This window comes from Macaca mulatta, chromosome 9 (genome assembly GCF_049350105.2).
Source record: "Macaca mulatta isolate MMU2019108-1 chromosome 9, T2T-MMU8v2.0, whole genome shotgun sequence".
Taxonomy (NCBI): Eukaryota; Metazoa; Chordata; class Mammalia; order Primates; family Cercopithecidae; genus Macaca; species Macaca mulatta.
This window is the reverse complement of record NC_133414.1, coordinates 118,908,486-118,929,498: the sequence shown is the minus strand read 5'-3', so window position 1 is coordinate 118,929,498 and position 21,013 is coordinate 118,908,486. Positions and strand designations below refer to the sequence as shown.

Sequence of the window (21,013 nt, the reverse complement as noted above, 5' to 3'; positions counted from 1 at the left end):
TTATTCATCAACAAACAAAGTACAGGTAGTACATCCCTAATTTGAAAATCCCAACCCTAAATGCTCCAAAATCTGACACTTTTTGAGTGACAACATAATGTCAGAAGTGGGAAATTTCATACCATACTTCGTGCCATAGGTTCTGGTCAAAATGCAGTCACAACTTGGTTTTATGCACAAAACTACTAAACATATTGTATAAAATTGGCCAGGCATGGTGACTCACACCTGTAATCCCAGCACTTTGGGAGGCTGAGGCGGGCGGATCACTTGAGGTCAGGAGTTTGAGACCAACCCGGCCAACATGGTGAAACCTCATTTCCACTAAAAATACAAAAATTAACCTAGTGTGGTGACATGCGCCTATAGTCACAGCCACTTGGGAGGCTGAGGCATGAGAATCACTTGAACCCAGAAGACAGAGGCTGCAGTGAGCCGAGATTGTGCCACTGCACTCCAGCCTGGGAGACAGAGCTAGACTCCACCTCAAAAAAAAAAGGTATAAAATTATCTTCTGGTTATACGTACAAGGTGTTATAAAACATAAATGGATTTTGTGTTTAGACTTGGGTTCCATCCCTAAGATATCTCAGTATGTATATGCAGACATTCTAAAATCTGAAAAATAAAACCCAAAATCTGAAACCTTCTGGTCCCAAGTACTTCAGATAAGGGATGCTCAACCTCTACTAAGGAGAGCAGCTGCCATTTCACACCCCAGAAATTGCCTCTGCGATGAAGATCAATCTAATTTCCTCCTATATCTAACCCAATTCTATTCTTACTCCCTTCCAAGCTTTACTGACTGGATCTCTTTTCCTTCTCAATTGAAGAATTTGAGAGCAATAGCCTCTTAGTGTATTTTTGCAGAAGTACCAATACCCAACAATAAAGCAAGAGAAGGCTTTGTGTCATAATAATCTGATGAAGTATGGAAAAGCAACTATAAGGATAGCTAAACCAGCCTTACCCACAGGCCAGGCACTGGCTGTCCATGTAAAAAATGACACTGTGTTTTCTGAGAAGGGAAAGAATTTATTAGTCATTTTGCAAGTGACTGCAAAAAAGCCACCTTCAAACTTAGAAACACTGCTATTTAACGTCTAAGCTGAAGAAATTAATATCTAGTCTGTTTCCCATCTCTGGGACATGGGACCCCTCAAATATGTCCAGGCTCATGACTTCCAATACATATAATGCTTGCAGGATGTTGAAATGTCAGTATTTTCCATTATTTCTCCATATATATATATATATATATATATAGAGAGAGAGAGAGAGAGAGAGAGAGAGACAGAGACAGAGACAGAGAGAGACATACACATATGTATACAAATAATATTTTTTTTTTGAGACAGTCTCACTCTGTCGCCCAGGCAGGATTGCTGTGACACGATCTTGGTTTACTGCAACCTCTCTGCTTCTTGGGTTCAGGTGATTCTCCTGCCTCACCCTCTCAAGTAGCTGGGATTACAGGTGCATGCCACCATGCCCAGCTAATTTTTGTATTTTTAATAGAGACAAGGTTTCGCCATGTTGACCAGGCTGGTCTTGAACTCCTGGCTTCAAGCAGTCCACCTGCCTTAGCCTCTCAAAGTGCTAGAATTACAGATGTGAGTCACCATGTCCAGCTCCTCCTTATCTTTTTAGTGTGTAAGACAGGCACATTACCTTCCTAGTTAACACCGTCTTGCCTCAGACACTAAAGGGTAATTTTTTTTTCCATGAAAAGAATTATTGAGATGAGTTAAGGACCTGGGTTAGTAATTCTAACCTTGATACACTCTGAGTGGTATGACTTTGGACATGGTATTTGCTCTCTGGAAGCCTGGGCTTTCTTACAGGAGGTGTTTGAACTAGTTACTCTCTAACAGACTTTCTGTCTCTAAAGGATTCCTTAATTCATACTGTTGACAGCAGTAGTAGCTACACATATTTTGTCTTTTACCTTCACGACAATCGTATTATTCAGTACTATTATCTCTACCCTTTTTACAGGCGGCATATGGAGCCTTAGAGAAATTAGAATGCCTAGGTTCCAGTCTGATTGTATCTTTTATTAGCCATATGCCCTTAGGCAAGTAAATTACTTTCAGAGATAATACTGTCTTTCTCTTATCTTGTCATTATTTTTCTTGAATTTGTGTCATGTGTGAATTTTCTAGGCATACAACATGTATTTTCATCCAAGTTGTTGACAATTGATGAGCAGGACACCGACAAGAGCACAGCCTTGCAGCCCTATGTGACATCAATCTCACACTTAATAGATGGAAACCAGCCATTGATTGACACCATGGAACAATGTTTGTTTTTGTTTTTTTTTGTTTGTTTTTTTCTGATATAGCGAAATGCTTTGTATTTTATATATTTTTCCTAACACAGCTTTCGAGAAGTATTGTGAGCATCACCTGACATGTTTATTTTTAATTTCCCTGTCTTTCCTATTGAATTGTAAGCTTCATGAGGTACAGGGATTGTTCTGTTTTATTCAGTGCTAAACCCCTAATGCCTAGAACTACATCTAGCATTTGTAGTTACTCAGTAAACATATTCAAAAATTTATTCATTTATTCATTAAAAAATTAATTCAGAATCAACCATCTGCCATGCCTGGTGTTAAATATTAAGGATATCCCAGGAATCCTCAGTTTAGAGCAATAGTCTCCATGGTGACTTACCTGCACCCGTACCCTAGCGGGGTAATTGGTGATTTACTGAGGTGTGGGAAAAAGATACTTTCTGATTATTCTTTGCTACTATTTTAGTTTCTATTTTGTGTATATTTTCTAAAGTTAGTATGTAAGTACTGTACTGCATTTCCACAACTTACATCTAAGAAACCATCATGTAGTGGGTGTGCCTACTTTCCCCCTCTTGCTTGAGGTGTTCAAACAAAACGTGTGGAGATAGCTGTTCTGGAATTCTCTTACGGAATATTATTTCCATGGGGTCAGGTTATCTCCAGCAGCAAAATGCTCAGGTTTAAATTTTCTTTTTATTTATTTATTTTTGAGACGGAGTCGGGCTCTGTTGCCCAATTGGAGCTCAATGGCGCGATCACGGCTCACTGCAAGCTCCGCCTCCCGGGTTGACGCCATTCTCCTGCCTCAGCCTCCCGAGTAGCTGGGACTACAGGCGCCCGACACTATGCCCGGCTAATTTTGTTTTTGTATTTTTAGTAGAGACGGGGTTTCACCGTCTTAGCCAGGATGGTCTCGGTCTTCTGACCTCATGATCCACCCGCCTCGGCCTCCCAAAGTGCTGGGATTACAGGCTTGAGCCACCACTCCTGGCCTTGTTTAAATTTTCAATTCCTTTTTTTTTTTTTTTTTTTTTTGAGACAGAGTGTCTCTCTGTCTCCCAGACTGGAGTGCAGTAGTGCAGTCTTGGCTCGCTGCAGCCTCTGCCTCCCGGGTTCAAGCGATTCTCCTTCCTCAGCCTCCCGAGTAGCTGGGATTGCAGGTATGTGCCACCATGCCAGGATAGCTTTTGTATTTTTAGTGAGACGAGGTTTCACCATGTTGGCCAGACTGACCTCAAGTGATCTGCCTGCCCTGGACTCCCAAAGTGCTGGGATTACAGGCGTGAGCCACCATGCGTAGCCAAGATAATGGCAGTTTTCCCCAGGGGAAAAGTGGGCCAAACTCTGGACTTCCTTCTCTGAATTTCCATCTTCTCTCAGTTTTTGGCCTCATAATTCTTTTATTTCCTTGGTAGATCTCTTATTACTTTAAATATTTACCCAACCTTTTTGGTCATCCATAGTGAGTGTATAGTTCAAATACCTAGTCCACTAACCTTGCCTTTTAAAACAGTCCCTGACTGGCCACAGCAGCTCACGCCTGTAATCTCAGTACTTTGGGAGGCCAAAGTGGAAGCACTGCTTGAGTCCAGGAGTTCAAGACCAGCTGAGGCAGTATAGTGAGATCCTGGGATTACAGACGTGAGCCACTGTGCCCGGACTTTTAAAACCTTTTTAATAGAGATGGGGTCTGGTTTTGTTGCCCAGGCTGGTCTCAGACTCCTGGACTCAAGCAATCCTCCCATCTCAGCCTCCCAAAATACAGGGATTACAGATGTGAGCCACTGCACTTATCAATTCCTTTAAACTTATATTTGCTCTACCCTGTAGTCTGAAGTTCTTTGTCCTTAACAGAAATGGATAAAGAGAGGGGAAGTGGAGAGGTTCTCTCTTCTCCCTGTCTTCTGTTACTGTGGCCCCTCTGGCCCCACGCAGGGTCTCCAGCCTCCTTTCTTCCGCTTAATTTAACGTCAACACAAGCATGCCCCTCCAGGAGGTCCTTAGCACTGCTTCTCTGACCAGAACTCTTCCAGGCTTTCACCTTCCTGGTCCTCTTACTAAGATGGTGTCAGACTTGTAAGTATTCAAGATTTAAGAAAATCCCAGGTCTCCTCCCTATGGAAATGCCACTCATCCTTTTTTCTCTCCCTTTGTGATTTGTGCACATTTACTACCCACTTAGACTTTATTTTCCAGATGGAGAATATTTTCTTTTTATTAATAGTACAGATGTATTAATTATTAGAGTATTGCATATATACATCTTCCTTATAAAAATTCTTAAATTACTGATAAGGATAAGGATCCCTTTGACTATTACCCACAACCCCCAAACTCTACCAAAAGTGACTACAATTATGAATTTTTAATGTGTATCTCCAGTTATTTTTCCCATTTATGTATATTTTTTCTTCGAGTCCATCAATAGACAATGACTGAATAAATTGGATATTTTCATTTAATAGGTTGCAATAAAATAGAGATTTATCTCATTAATTTTATGTTCTGGTATGGAACCATCTCTAAGATATATTATTGAGTACATTTAACAAGTTGCTAAAAATACGCAGGGTATGATACCACTAAAGTTTAAAAAGATAAAAAGAAACCTTATTAAAAATATTTTAAGCTTTTCCTTTACCTTAATCTCATGCTCTTTGATCAGTTGAAATGCATTTCTCTGTATCTCATTGGCACTGTGATTTTTGTGTGGGGATCAGGAGCACTGATCTGGGCATGGTCCCTCTCTGGACCCCCACATACTTTTATCCTTTTTTTTTCTTGAGTCCAGTGGCATGATTTCAGCTCACTGCAACCTCCACCTCCCGGGTTCAGGGTTCAAGCGATCCACCTGCCTCAGCCTCCTGAGTAGCTGGGATTACAGACATGTGCCACCATACCTGGCTAATTTTTGTATTTTTAGTAGAGATGGAGTTTCATCATGTTGGCCAGGCTCATCTCGAACTTCCAACCTCAAGTGATCCACCTGCCTCGGCCTCCTAAAGTGTGTAAGCCACCATGGCTGCACCATCCTCCTCTTTAAAAAAAAAATATATATATAGATATATATCTATATATATTTATAGATATATATATATATATATTTAAGAAACAACAAAGAGAGGGAAGCATAAAAGTGGAGAAATAAGAAGGAAACACAAAAATGCAAACACTGATGGAAAAAGCAAAGTCACTGTTGTTTAAACTTTTAGTCCTATTTACCAAGCCCTTTGCTCAATAAACATGTTCACCTCCTCACTGCCCTCCTGAGCTTTATGTATTTCTTCATTCCAGGTCAGACTTGCATGCCTCACTTTGCTCCCCTACACCTACACACACACACTCACATGCACACACACACACACACACACACACACACACACACACACTTTGCTGCAGACATCATAGAAATAAACACTTGGGCTTCTGCTTTGGGCAGTAAAGATGACAAAATGTAGCATATAGAGGGCTTCAGGATGCTGGCAATGCTGATTCTCAGTAGGCCATGATGCATTGAGGAGATTAAGCATCACTTTTATCTGTCTGTTTATTTATTGATCTATGTATTTGTTATTTTTAGTAGGTACCTTTGGTTCTGGGGAACCAATGTGACAGTGTGGGGGGGCCAGGGGAATAAAAGCAGAAAGCAGACATGTTTCTTTGGCTTAAGGGGGAGGTTAAATGGCACCTTAGGCTGCTTTGTAGATTATCTGGCCCATTTGTGCTTGTTGGACAGCAGATGAGACCACAGGCTAAGATGCTGTATTCAAAGACAAAAGCTGTGGCCTTAACCAGGATTATCTTGAAGATGTTTGTCTGAGGGCTAATTATGGTGGCAGGTGATGGGGAAACCTTGACTGTAGGAGAGGAAACCAAGGTATCTCACTGCCAATACCTGCCAGGCACTTTGGTAGCAGACAGGACCTCTTGCCCTCATGGGCTTTGTTTATGAAGAGGGGCTGTGGGAACATGAAGAGGAAGGCAGGGGTCTCTATCCTTCCAGCTCCTGTTCCTCTGCAGGTCCCTCCTCGTTCCTTCCCATATACTATTAACTGCAATTCTGAATCTGAATAAATAGGTGCTATCATATCATGATATTTATTTTGTAATACTTGCTCTGCAGTTATCTACATCAGGACATTTTGTGGCTCTGCAGCATTTATTAGGCACTCTATTAAGCTGGTATAAACTTAGACAAAATGCCAGGCAAATGATAAACTAGTGACATTTCTGAGTTTCTCTGTAGAAAATGTCTACACAGGCTGCATTTGGCCGATTGTATTTCAGAAGGCTGATGTTGCACTGCTCACATCACAGGTATACTATTTCAGGGTGTGATTTATTTTTCTTCATATTCTTGTCTTCAGTGATCTTTAGGCTTTGTTTCAAAATAGCTCCTAAATGTGAACACCTACTTAAGATACTGGAAGCATAGATGCAGGAGGTTTCAATGGGCTTTGTCTTGTTGTCATCAACAAAACTCAGCTAGATGAACTGTGCAACTTCACCTCATACTCCCTCAATAGCGAGGACCACACGTAGACCAGGACTGAAGTCCTTTTCACCTGTTTATAAATGTATATGCTTACCTTTCTTTAGTGCCATCTCATGGCACTAAAGGATCAAATACAAAACCTTAGCATTATGCAAAAGGTGCTTTTTGATTGGAACCCTGGTATCTTTCCAGTTTTCTTTTACTAACCTACTTTGGGAACACTGGATCCAGCCTATTGACTTACAATAGATGCCTATATGGGTCATCCTCTCTTTGAACTAGGGCCCCAGTACCTGCTATTTTCCTGTAATTAGAATGCTGTTCACCCCTTCTGTCCATTGATCCTATTGCTGCATATACTTGAAGATTTGATTCATTTACTCCAAAGGGTTCCTGGACCTTGCTTTTCCTCTGGGTTTCCATATGCAAGTGAAAGGTCATTCCTCCTGTGTCTTCAAATAGCACCTTGAATGTTAGAACCCTTGCTTCATTGGGTTACTGCCTCTTCTGTAGTTCTAAAGCTCTTAAATGCAGTAATTATGGAGCTCTCATTCTTATTCCATAGTAGGGGTTTGGAATGTTTCACTGACTAAATAAATGAATGAGTAATTAAATTTTATATATTCATATAATTGATCTCTGAACCACTGACTCATTTTCTGTCTATTGACTTATGACAATAAATAATTTTGATAAATCATTTCTGTTAGACATCCATGATATGTCAAGAATTTTTTTTTTTTTTTTTTTTTTTCAGACAGACTCTTGCTCTTGTTGCCCAGGCTGGAGTGCAGTGGCACGATCTCGGCTCACTGCAACCTCCACCTCCTGGGTTCAAGCGATTCTCCTGCTTCAGCCTCCTGAGTAGCTGGGATTACAGGCGCCCGCCACCACAACCAGCTAATTTTTGTACTTTTAGTAGAGACAGGGTTTCACCATGTTGGCCAGTCTGGTCTCAAACTCCTGACCTCAGGTGATCCGCGGATTACAGGTGTGAGCCACTGCGCCTGGCCAAGAATTGTTTAATACCAACATAAATTTTAATTTCTTAGGTATTAATATTCCCCCACCCATTTCTTGAAAGAAAAAGGGGGAAAAAGAGAATAAATAAACTATTTTTCCTGAGCCCTAGCTGTGTGCCAGTAATCTTCTAGGTACTTAAAGATGTATATTATAGGAAAAATATAGGAAAAATTATGTTAACTTATTTTAAAGACTAAAAAAGCGACAGCACAGATGTTAACTAACTTAACGAAAGTGACGTATACAGATAAATTAATACATGCTGATATGGCTGGTTTGTGCACTTCTCTTTTCTCAAAAACCATTCAGTTAATGCTTTGTGATAATCTGTCTGTGGCGTGCAGGTGCTAGCACAGAGACACAAAAAGGTTTGAGTCTGTCTGTCAATAAAGGAGATTGACAAAGGACTCACCAATTGTAACATGGCCTAATTTTTTCTGTGCAAAAGTATGTTCATCATTCTGAAAGTCTCAGAAAGGATAACCAACTTGGCTTAAGTGGCACCCCTGCTGAGAAGCCTATTTTCAACTTCAGTCATCTGCAGCTGAGCCACAGCAGTAAGAGTTATGAAGGCAGAAGAAGGATGAGAGGAGATCCCAGGCAGACACCAGGATGTGCACAGAAAGACTCCCTTTCCCTTCCATAAAATTCATTTCAAGAAGGGAGTTCATTTTCCTGGTTCAACATAAAGGCAATATAAAGGTATACAAGATACATCTACCTATTACCTTTTTTTATAATTAAAATATCCTAGACAAAATTTTTATCGTATATTTATAGAGAGGTTCTGAGTCCCAGAAATGAATAACATCCTATATTGGACATTAGTAAATGCTGACTGGTACAAAAATGTTGTATTATATTTACTGAGAAAACTTGCTTCTCTGTACTTTGGTAAGCATAGAGAGTTCAGTGATAAAAGACAGAACATTTGCCTTTGGGAGTCCAGTGTAGTAAGAGAGTCATTTATGCAGACATGTAGCAAATCATTATGAACTATGACAGTGATATGTGCTGGATAACCTAGAGGCATAAAGCAAAGGTGCCCAATCTCTTATGCTTAATACTAGAAGTCAGATTTGCCAATGTCTTTGGATAGAGATGCTTGAGTATCACTCTCAAGATCTCATTCTGCAAGTAAGAACATGAAGAGTTCATTTTGTATTAAATTCTATGTTGATGCTGTTTTTCTTTGATGATTATAATGATGATGATGGTGATGTTTAATGATGAGGATGATGATGACACCCGTAGTTGGTCTCAAAACACACAGAATACCTCCTAACTCCATAGCTCCAGCTAAAATTTAGGAGCATATGTAGGCTAGAGTAATATCATTTGGGTCAACTGCAATGATATGCTTTTCCAAGGTATCTGGTCAATGACAGGACTGTTAAAATCAGCACTTACACAGACATTTAGCATTGATTGGCCTCAGCAATTAAGAACTCACTAGGGCCATAAAGTAAAAGCAGCAATAATTCTTTATCATCTGTGACTGCTAGAGATACTCTTGGACCACAGGTCTAGGAATGAGGACATCGTCAGATAAAAATTATTGGAAACACTGTGGTTTGACTTTCATATGTAAAGTTTTGTTTTGTAGTTTGTAATTGTTTTCCTTTAGATGAGAAAACATGTAGGCAGAATAAGGAGATTTGTTAGCCACAGTAGATTTGGGGAGAACAAAGAACTCTGTTTTGCTCTTTTTTCTTTTTTTTTTTTTTTTTTTTGAGATGGAGTCTCACTTTGTTGCCCAGGCTAGAGTGCAGTAGTGTGATCTTGGCTCACTGCAACCTCTGCCTCCCAGGTTCAAGGGATTTTCCTGCCTTAGCCTCCCGAGTAGCTGGAACTACAAGCACCCACCACCACACCCAGCTAATTTCTGTATTTTTAGTAGAGACGGGGTTTCACCGTGTTGGCCAGGGTGGTCTCAATCACTTGACTTATTATCCGCCTGCCTTAGGCTCACAAGGTGCTGGGTTTACAGGCATGAACCACCGCACCTGACCTTGCATCTTTTTTTGTTTGTTGATAAGGCAGTAGGGGATGTCACTGGAAACAACAGCTTTGCCATTAAAGATAATACAAGATTTAAAAAAAAACTGCTACCATTTATTTGAGGCCATAAGCACGTGGAAAGCTACACTGAATCCAGGGTAATTATTTTGCCTCCCGTTGACACTAGCCATAAGCCGAGCAGATAAGTTTGCATGCTAGTTTTAACCCTGTGTTTCTGGGGTGCTGGGTTTCTCCTGGGAATAAATGGTGGTAGTCATTTCAAGGATGAAACTTAAAACAAGGTGGACAGTTGAACAACATGTAATGGCCCATTTTGAAATAAAACAGTTAACTGCTGAGCTTTCTGGATTTAGGCTTGTCAAGCAACTCATTTTCTTTTTTAATGCTCGTGACTGGTCTTGTCAGAAGAGGTCACCTGTGGATCCAGTTAATGCTTCAGTGTGGGGAGAGTCACCACCCAAAGCCTAGTAGTCGCTGCAGTACTTAACTGAAATGCTGATGAAAGGGTCACTTTCTGCCTGGATTCAAGCAGATTCTATTGATTAAAATGTCCAAATGCACATCCCACGTCTATATGAGGGAAGTTATGAAACCCTTTTTAGGAAATATCTGCTTCCTAGTGGAAGAAGAAAGTAGGATTTAATGTTCCAAGTACAGGCTCTGAATTTCAGGCCATGTATCAATCAGAGAAAACTTATTGACAGCAATAACAGGGCCTTAAGGAGACTTCTTTTCTCCAGATGAAGAGTGATTAAGCCAGGTAGCCCTCAGATTCTTTGAGTTGGGAAAATGAGTTTAAATAAGCAGAGTTCTGGGAATGCCCCTAGGACAATGATTAATGTACTTACTTCAGAAAACCCACAGACCTTTATAGCTCCTTTGCTTTCTTTCTCTTTATCTCCTCCCTCTTGTCCTTCCTGCCTTTCCTCCTAACTTCTTTCCGTTTCTTTAGTCTTTCCTTCATTCCTTCCTTCTTTCATTTCACATTTGACTGTCTGTTATATACCAGGAACTATACTATGAATAGAAAGTGTGTAAAGAGAAGACCTTCCAGTAGCTTCATTGAGTATCTCTGTGTATGTTCTTTTGTATTTGGGTGTTTGTGTGTCTTTCTTGGGGGAAGGGGATGCCTTCACATTGGAAAAACACAAAAATAATTCTTTATAACAAACTCTGATAAAGATCTTATAGGATTTATAACAAACACTTGCTGACAGGAGGAAAAGGCTTTCCCTGTTGTAAATGAGGCATATTTAACAGAGCAAGTGAATTTTCAGTTGTGTCTTAAACTACGATTCAGGGGTTAGGTGAAGCTGGACAAGAGCATCTCAAGCTGAAGGCAGAAGCTTACAGAGGCTCACGGGGTTGGGGGGAGGAATTGAATGTGGTACTTTCAGGCAATGGCAGCATCTTTCAGTGTGGCAGGAGATAAGGCAGCAAAAGTGAGATGGACCCAGTCTGTGTAGGGTCATGGATACCACACTAAGCTCTGGAGGGATGTGGGAGGACGTGGGATGTGCTTTTGTTTTGTTTTGTTTTGGAGACGGAGTCTCACTCGGTCACCCAGGCTGGAGTGCAGTGGTGCGATCTCGGCTCACTGCAAGCTCCACCTCCCGGGTTCATGCCATTCTCCTGCCTCAGCCTCCAGGGTAGCTGGGACTACAGGTGCCCGCCACTACACCTGGCTAATTGTTTGTATTTTTAGTAGAGATGGGATTTCCCCGTGTTAGCCAGGATGGTCTCGATCATCTGACCTCGTGATCCACCCGCCTCGGCCTCCCAAAGTGCTGGGATCATAGGCGTGAGTCACCACGCTTGGCCCGGCCCTGGATAAGTAGTTTTAACATTTGCATTTTCTAGCCTTGATTGAGTGGCTGGGCTGTGTGGCTGGGGACCAGTTTGGAGGCATTTTGCTGTTTTCTGTGTGGAAATGGAATGAATTAAAGTTCTGCAAAGCCTGATTTTTTTTTTAAAAAGTGCAGATGTTCCCAAGTCTAATTAATCTCATTGTATAAAAATCCTAGAGATAAAGCGTGATTGCCCATATTATTTATGTTACAGAATAATAATTATTTTCTATTTAATATAGCTTACTGCAAGATTACACAAAATAATATGTGTCTCCAAGGCGTTTTAAATAAGCTTTTATTTTGCTTACACGTACAGTTTCAGGCACGTTTCAGAAAGTGAGGTGCATCTATTTCTCTTCACACGGGTTCGACAATACAGAGAATCATCACTGCTGTAACTGCTGCTGCATGGGTTGCGTCACAGGGTTTGTTCACAGGGCAGTAGTAGGTGGTTTGGCAAATTTCAGTGAAAAAATTAATTAGATCAGTGTACTATGGAAATCACTGTTCAAGTCACCCAGCTGAAGCACCATGCCTGGCATCTGCCTCATAAGGTTTGAAAGTTTAATACACTGTCACTGGGGTTGTTGCTAGAGTACACACGCACCATGTGTAGGACCTGTATGCAAGTCCCAGCTAATAACACACAACATCCTTGCTAGAACGCCGGCTGCCTTTCATCAAGTGAAGTTTTCATTATCATTTTTATTTTAAGTGGAAATTTTACTGTCAGGCTGTATAAATAAATTGAGTAGATATATTCTAAAGATTGTGGGTTTAGATGCCTGTGGATATTAGTAGTCTGGGGCTCTGCCGAGTTCCTCTAAGGCACATGTGAAGTCGTTAATATGGATGTTTCTTTTCATGTTTCCCCATTTTTTAGGTCTGTGATGGGGTCAAATAAAGAACCAGACCTTGTGCATCTTGAGGCCAGAACTGTGGATGGTCGTAAGTAAATCAACTTTGCCACAATATTCTTAGTAATATTAGTTCCATGACTCTGTCATGAACTGAGTCTGTGTGATAATCTCATGGTGTATGCAGAGTAATAGTGGATGTGTGGTTTCTGGGGATCTGGGGTTGCAGGGGTGACCTGCTTCTTTTGACTCTAAGCTAGTAAAGTGCAGGTATCCTTTGTTTAGAAGAGCTAAGGATAGGTAGGTAGGTACAGGGGCACAGTGGCAATAATCATGTGATTTGGGCATGACGACATCTCCTGTCTTCAGTAATGCAAAATAGTCTTAATAGTTTTTCATAAATATATATTTTCATATATGTTTATAAATATATACGTTATCCAGAAACATGTATATTTGGATAGTGGTGACACCAGCACAGCCCTCTCATCCAATCAAAGTATCTTTCCAGGTAAAGAGAATACCTCCAAACTCTTGATTCCTGAAGTGTTTTGTTGTTGTTGCTGCTGCTACTGTTTTGTGTTGAATTGTTTCTTCAGTCTCCTTATTTTGTCAGATACCATCCAGGCCATCCCTCACTGTCTTGTTCGGAGATTCACAAAACACTTGGAAAGAATTTTGAAAAAGAGAGAGAGAGAGAATTTTTCTGTGTGTCCCTATCAGAGGCAGCAGGAGGAGAGTCAGTTGAGTGAATTGCTCACCCGTGAGTAGTTCTCATCAACTCCGGGTGGTTATGCTGCAGTGAAGGACAGGACTACACCTCTTGGCCTCATGACAATGTTGTAGGTTGTTTTCTTCATTTCACATATGAGGAAACAAAGGCATAGAAAGCTTAAGTAATAATATACGTAAGCTCCTATGGTAAATAAGTAGAGGACAGTGATGTCTATCTCACAAAGCCCATCCAGGTGAGAATTCGAGAAATCCATGCACATAAAACACTTCACACAGTGCCTGACCTACTAACACCAGTGATGAATGTTTCCTTCCCCTTCTCTGGCAAGGAGGATCCTCAGAAGGGCTAAGCATTTGAGAGGGTACCGCTAGACCTAGGATAGAGAACTCCAGGTGACAGGGGTAAAAGAAAATGAGAAAAGGGGGAAACTGTAGATAGAAGAGGGTGGGGGAAGAAAAGATAGGGAGAAAGAAAGAGGTCTCAGATGTAGAGGAGAGGAGGAGAATGGACTATCCACAATTACCACAGAGTAATGAGGCTGGTGTAGGCTGCCCAGCGCTGGCCCAAAGAGGGATCATCTCATTTCCAAGACATTCCCAGTTTCTAAAATATCCCTCACAATTCAAAAGCACCCTAATCACTGCCATTTGTGCCTGTCTACCAGTCCTTAGCTCTTCTGAACACAAAGGCAGAAGATCCTGCACTTTACCAGCTTACAGCCAAACAAAGCAGGTCACCCCTACAACCCAAGCTCCCCAGAAACCACACATTTTTTTTTTATTACTATGCATGTACCATGAGATTTCTCATCTCTAACGGTTTTGTTTACCTTTTTGGGGGGAGTGAATATATTTTTTGACAGCGCCAGTAGGGGCACAGGTCAGGGGTCAAGGCTGACCATCCTCCTCTGTAACCCAGGCAAAGCTGCCATGTGTGACATGCCCAGCACTGTGCCTGACACAGAATGAGCTCAACAGGTCAGAACGGCTTTCCCACCTCCTCAGTGGGCTCACTCTGGTGGTGATCTCTCCGTTTCCCTGGAGCAGATGATGTTATCTTGGACTCCAAGGTCCAGTTCTTACTACATATTTTATTATTTTATTAATGCAAAAGTAAATGCATCATTGTTTAAAAGTCTTGCTTACTAGAGATAGAGACCATCCTGGCCAACATGATGAGACCCCATGTCTACTAAAAATACAAAAATTAGCTGGCTGTGGTGGTACACACCTGTTGTCCCAGCTACTTGGGAGGCGGAAGCAGGAGACTCACACAAACGCGGAGGGCGGAGGTTGCAGTGTGCAGTGAGCTGAGATTGCGCCACTGCACTCCAGCTTGGCGACAGAGCAAGACTCCATCTCAAAAAAAAAAAAAAAAGGTCTTGCTGACTTCCCATTGCTTTGATCATACAGAGCTAAATTCTTATCTTGACCTATAGCTCCAACATAACCTGTGCCTGCCCATTCCCTTAGCCTAATTTTACTCTGCCCTTTCCTCGCTCCTTGTCTGCAGGCCTTTAGGCGTGTTTTCAATTCTTGGAACATACAGGGGTATGTGTCTTGCCATAAAGCCTTGATACTTGCTGTTTTCTCTATCTGGAATATCCTGCTCTCTTGCCCGTACCCTGACCAATCAAGCATAATTGATCACTGTGGATGGTTCAGACCTCAGGTTACTCACCTATTTCTTAGAAAAGCCTTTCATAAACTCTGAATCTAAATGAGTTTTTTATTTTGATTGCTTTTATACAACCAAGTTTTTTTTTTTTATCACGTTCTTCTCTGTTTGAAATTATACTTTCTATTTACATAATTATTCGATCACAACCGTTTCTCCCCACCAGTCTGTAAGTTTTATGAGAGCAGGGACCATGTATGTCATATTCAATATTGTATCTCCAGAGCCAAGAATGGTAGCACACATCTGTAGTCCCAGTTACTGAGGAGGCTGAGGCAGGAGGATCATTTGAGCCCAGGAGTTCAAGACTGTAGTGCACTATGAACACACCTGTGAATAGCAGCTTCACTCCAGCCTGGGGAACACAGTGAGATCCCATCTCAAAACAAAAACATTATGTCTCCAGCACATGCCACGGCATCTACATATAGAGAGATCTCACTAAGCGTATGTTGAGTGACCGCAGACCTGACTGACCAGTTGTCAGAGCTACCAGTTGGCTATCTCACCTCACTTACCAAGTTGTCTGAAAATGTTAGAGCCTCGCATCTTAAACCTTAGCATGTATGCTACCCACCCAGGGACCTTGTTGAGATCTGCATTGTGATTCAGTAGGGGCCTGAGAGTCTGCATTTCTCACAAGCTCCTGGTGATATCCATGCTGCGGGTCTGTGAAACATGCTTGAGTAGCAAAGTTCCACAACTTTTCACTAATTTTAAGAAAAGTAGTGAAAGAGCTTGAGGGTCTGTCTCCCATGATCGCACCCCTAGTTTAGGAAACTCTGGATGGAATTGGTAGCATCCCGGATTGCTTTCATTTTCAAGCTTTTGGGCATATGCTGCTGCTTTCTGGCTTGTGGCATCCAATGCACATGACACTGTATCCTAAAAACAATGAGGCCATCACTCTTTGTGATCTGCACATTTTCATACACCCAGCATTATTCCTGTGCTCCCTGAAGGCATGGCGGTTGATAATGCCAAACTGTCATCTCAGGCTTAGCTTTCACAAGGCATGAAATATATCAGTTCTAATTTTATTTATTTTACTTTACTTTTTTTTTTTTTTTTTTTTTTGCAAAGGCAGCATCTTCAGAAACTATCCAAGGGTGAAAATTCAATAAAAGGATTTAATTTGAAAAGTTAGCCCTGTCAAAACAAAACAGGAAAAAAAAAAAAAAACCTACCAATTGATTTAAAGGGTCTAAGCATAACACCTGACCTGTCACGGTGTTTAAAAAAAAAAAAAAAAGAGAGAGAGAGAGAGAGAAAGAGAAAGAGATTGTCTCAATAACCAAGGCTCCAGTTAAAACAACAACAACAAACAGAGAGGAGGAGGTTGGAAGTCAATAGCACAGAGAGGTCAGGGTAGCCAGGTGTTAGCAAATGTGGCGGCCACAATTTGACAGTGTGTTTATCAAAATCAGGTTACAGTCTCATCAGCTGCGCTAAGAAATCCGTATCTCTGTTATCTCTTTCTCATTTCCTTTTTTTTTTTTTTTTTCCTGAGACAGAGTCTCACTCTGTCACCCAGTCTGGAGTACAGTGGCGCCATCTCGGCTCACTGAAACCTCTGCCCCCCAGGTTCAAGTCATCCTCCCGCCTCAGCCTCCTGAGGAGCTGGGACTGCAGGCATGCGCCACCATGCCAGGCTAATTTTTGTATTTTTGGCAGAGATGGGGTTTTGCCATGTTGGCTAAACTGGTCTCGAACTCCTGACCTCAAGCGATCCGCTTGCCTCTGCCTCCCGAAGTGCTGGGATTACAAGCGTGAGCCACCATGGCCGGCCTCTTTCTCATTTCCTGATTGAAATCCTCTTTTATTCTCCATCCATTTATTATTATTATTATTATTATTATTATTATTATTATTATTAGTTTTTGTGTGTATGTGTGATGGAGTTTTGCTCTTGTTGTCCAGGCTGGAGTGTAATGGCGTGGTCTCAGCTCACTGCAACCTCCGCCTCCCGGGTTCAGGTGATTCTCCTGCCTTAGCCTCCTGAGTAGCTGGGATTATAGGTGCCCGCCACCACGTCCGGCTGATTTTTTGCATTTTTAGCAGAGACGGTGTTTTACTATGTTGGTTGGGCTGGTCTGGAACTCCTGACCTCAAGTGATCCACCTACCTTGGCCCTTCAAAGTGCTGTGATTACAGACATGAGCCACTGTGCTAGACCCCATTCATTGTTTACATATATGGAACCCATTGTTTTTATTCTAGGTTGTACATCTTGTAGAGTATATGCCAAATATACTCTACAATAATGTAATGGTTTTTTTGTTTTGTTTTGTTTTGTTTTGTTGAGATGAAGGCTCATTCTGTTGCCCAGCCTGGAGTATAGTGGTGAGATCTCAGCTCACTGCAACCTCTGCCTCCTGGATTCAAGCAATTTTCCTGCCTCAGACTCTCCAGTAGCTAGGATTATAGGCACCTACCACCACGCCCAGCTGATTTTTGTAGTTTTGGTAGAGATGGGTTTTCGCCATGTTGATCAGACTGATCTCAAACACCTGACCTCAAGTGATCCACCCACGTTGGCCTCCCAAAGTGCTGAGATTACAGGCATGAGCCACCACACCTGGCCATCATGTTTTTGACTTTGAACAAGAAGTTATTTTCTGACCTTAGTGTGTTCACATATTCTGTAGTCAAGACACTGAGACATTTGACACAGGAAAAATCCCTCACTTGCCAGTTTGGCTCTTCCCCATGCAGTGTGTTGTGAATCCTTATCTGGGTTCGTTATTCAAAATTTACTCTTGGTCTATTTCAGATGTCCCTAGATTACATGTTATACATAATTTCTGTTTCCACTGAAGTTCCCATATTTGAGGGGAGGTGAGCTCTGGAAAGCTTTAGTTTTTACATGAGAAAAAAAAATTATATATTTATTTTTACAAACCTTATAACTTACAAGATTACTTTCAATTATAACGGTTGGAAATAAACTGTGGTAGTATTAGTAATATAAGCGACTTTGTCGCAATAGAAATCGCAGAAATTTTTATATAATAATACAGTCATTATATCTGAAAATATTACTTATACTCATTCTTTCCTCAAAATTGTAGTAGTTATCAGACCTGCCAGTAGATCTTGATATATAATATATTAATTTAAAAAGTACATACAAGGGTATTAAATACTTGTTTTTTAATCTTTTAATAACTTTATTTAAATTTAATTGAATTAGTTTTTTTGTTTATTCTGGGTAATTTATTTTATACATTAAAAAAATTCTGAAAAAATGAGTCCACAGGCTTTCTCAGATTGCTGATGGGGTCCATGGCACAGATTCTGAAACTTTGCCCCCAAAACAAGTGTCTGGATAGGAATGTGTGGTTATTTATATAAACTAGTACATTATCTTAGATCCTCTAGAAAGCTTTTGTACTGTGAGAGTCTATGGTTGGCACTGATGTTTCTTACCAGCTAGCCTCTTATATGTAGATATCTTGTAGTTTACATCTGTGACAAGGATGTTATTCTATCTGGTAGAATAACTTTCTGCCTTGGGAGGTGAGCTGAAAAGAGCAGGCTCAACTACAGTCAATCACAGGATGTATTGAAAGTTTTGAACATATTTATTGGATGTGGCATTTATTGTTGGCCTGAGTTCAAAGAGGACAAATTGACAGGTTCTCATCCAGGAAGCAAATACTTTATTGTTTAAATATTCTGTGTGTGTGTGTGTGTGTGTGTGTACATTGTAGGAGCCCAGTACATTAAAATACTAAAAAGGAAACCTACATTCTATTGATTTACCTAACATAGGTGCATTTGTGTATGTGTGTGTCATGCATGTAGTTAAAGAGAAAACATTGACCAAACTGTTAGATTGAAAGCTGTGTGAAAAGTTGTATCTTATTTAATCTCCATTCTATGTCCAAAATATAACTTAGAGCCCGAAACATTTATTTTTATTTTTATTTTATTTTACTTTTTAAGTAGAGATAAGGTCTCACCATGTTGCCCAGGCTGGTCTTAAACTCCTGGGCTCAAGTGATCCTCCTGCCTTGACCTCCCAAAGTGCTGGGATAGGCATGAGCCACCACCCCCAGATGAAACATTTAATATTTGTTGAATTAATAAATATATTAGTGTGTCACTATTTAGGTATATCTACTGAAAGAAGGATCTTTAACTACTGGGTCTGTGGAGCCCTGTAGCACTAACAGATGAATGCAAGAGACTTACTAACTCCCTGAAACTGGGTGCCACATTTTATGCATATTTGATTTTGGAGGAAAATAACATAACTTTTATCAGAATTTTTCACATGGCAATTTCACATGGATATATAGTTGTATATTATGGTCATCTGTAAGAGAACCTGCAGTACCATCTTTGGCATTATTGCTTCTCCCTTTTACTTCTGAAATAAAAGGCCCAAATGTTTTTGTACTGGTGGTGATCTGTGCTAGCAGGAACAGGGGACAGGGGACAATTATTGGTCCCAATGTTTATTTGCATGAGTGAGTAGCCTCATAACAAGTTTCCCAAGGACTAATCTTATACACTGGGGAACAACAAACCTTGGCCCTTTAACCAGCTGTGAAAATGACTGCCCGAGAACTCTGTGAAATGAGCCTCAAACTAGCATTTTAACAGGCAGAAATAAAATAAAAGAAACTCACAACTTTATATAACTATGCATCCCACTAATTCTGGTCTTGGGTGAGAACTGGAAATCTCATTTTCTACATCCTATCCACCAGCTTTCCAACCTAGTTTCCATATTGAACAGTAAGTGTGTCAAAATTTGGATAAGGTAAGTGCTGCTGAAATGCTCTGGGGAGGTAATAGAGACCTCAGTTCTCAAAGTCTTCAATATCTCAGCTATAGAGTGGTTTTACTATGAAAATAGATTACTTTTATACCAACAAAAATAGCAATGATAACAATAAAAAGCCAAGAGGTTATATATGTATGTGTATATACATATATAACATATATTAAATACAGCATATATATATATGCTATATTTCTCCAGAAATTGTTTAGGCTTATACAGATGATTATGTATATGTATACACACACATATACTTACACGAGTGTTCTTGTTGAACAATTGTGGCAAATTTAGTGTTTGTGAATACAAATGCAACTTAAAAATCTTTTCATATCAGCACATATACATTTAGCAACTTCATGGTTAATTGATATATAGAACCCCATTATAAAGTCAACTATATTTAGTAATTACTAAATTATAGAGACCTTTGTAGATATAGAGACTTCTGGCTATTTCAAACAATGTGAATATATACATATACACACATATTATTTATTTGGTTAGTAAGCATTCAAGCTCGCGTAAGCAGCAAACACTACTGAAAGAGAATTTGATGAAGGAAAATACCTGGGTCAGAGAGTATATATATTTCAAATTTTTGTAGACATTGTCAAATTGCCTCCTGAAATATTTGCAACAATGAATAGACTCTCAGTATGAGAATGCCTGTGTTTGCAAGCCCTCAACAATCTTGGACATTATTGAAGACTTTTCAAATATAACCCATCTGAGAGCAAATTTTAAAAAGGCATCTCCTTATTGTTTTAATCTGTATTTATTTAATTAGGAGTGAGGTTGAGAATTTTTTTTGTTTTTCTTCGCTACCTTTATTTCTTCTTCAGTGAACTTTAAAAAAATCAAATCTCTTGAATAGAAAATATGAAACCTTTGGCACTGATATACACATTTAAAAATATCAAACTGGCACCCCCCACTTTGGCCAAAGTTCCAACGCTAGCACAACAGTTACCATTATTAGACCTCGCATTTCATAGTCTTCCTTTATCTTCTTTTTTTAGTCAATTTATTAATAACTTCCAAGGTAGAGCTTGGAAGAGGTTAGACGTTTCCATTTCTGGTCAGCTTCAGATTCTGACAGATCCTTACCACTTCCCAGCATGCTGAGAAAATGCACATTCTCACCTCTCTTCTATCCCCAAATAAAGCAACAAGGTTTAGGTGGTATAGCCAGAATCTAGTACTATGCTTTTTTTTTTTTTTTTCAAGCAGTGTTACTCTGACCCCATATTTCA

The 21,013-nt window shown here is 40.3% G+C and overlaps 1 protein-coding gene across 4 annotated transcripts in view; it reads left to right on the top strand.

Moving 5' to 3' along the window:
* The window catches only part of SORCS1 (sortilin related VPS10 domain containing receptor 1), a 589,929-nt gene that overhangs the window by 420,237 nt on the left and 148,679 nt on the right, over positions 1-21,013 (top strand). For all 4 annotated transcript variants that reach the window (XM_015148114.3, XM_077945596.1, XM_001083180.5 and 1 more), the window contains exon 6: positions 12,579-12,643. In XM_015148114.3, coding sequence (XP_015003600.2) covers positions 12,579-12,643 — 65 coding nt within the window. The remainder of the gene's footprint in view (positions 1-12,578; positions 12,644-21,013) is intronic.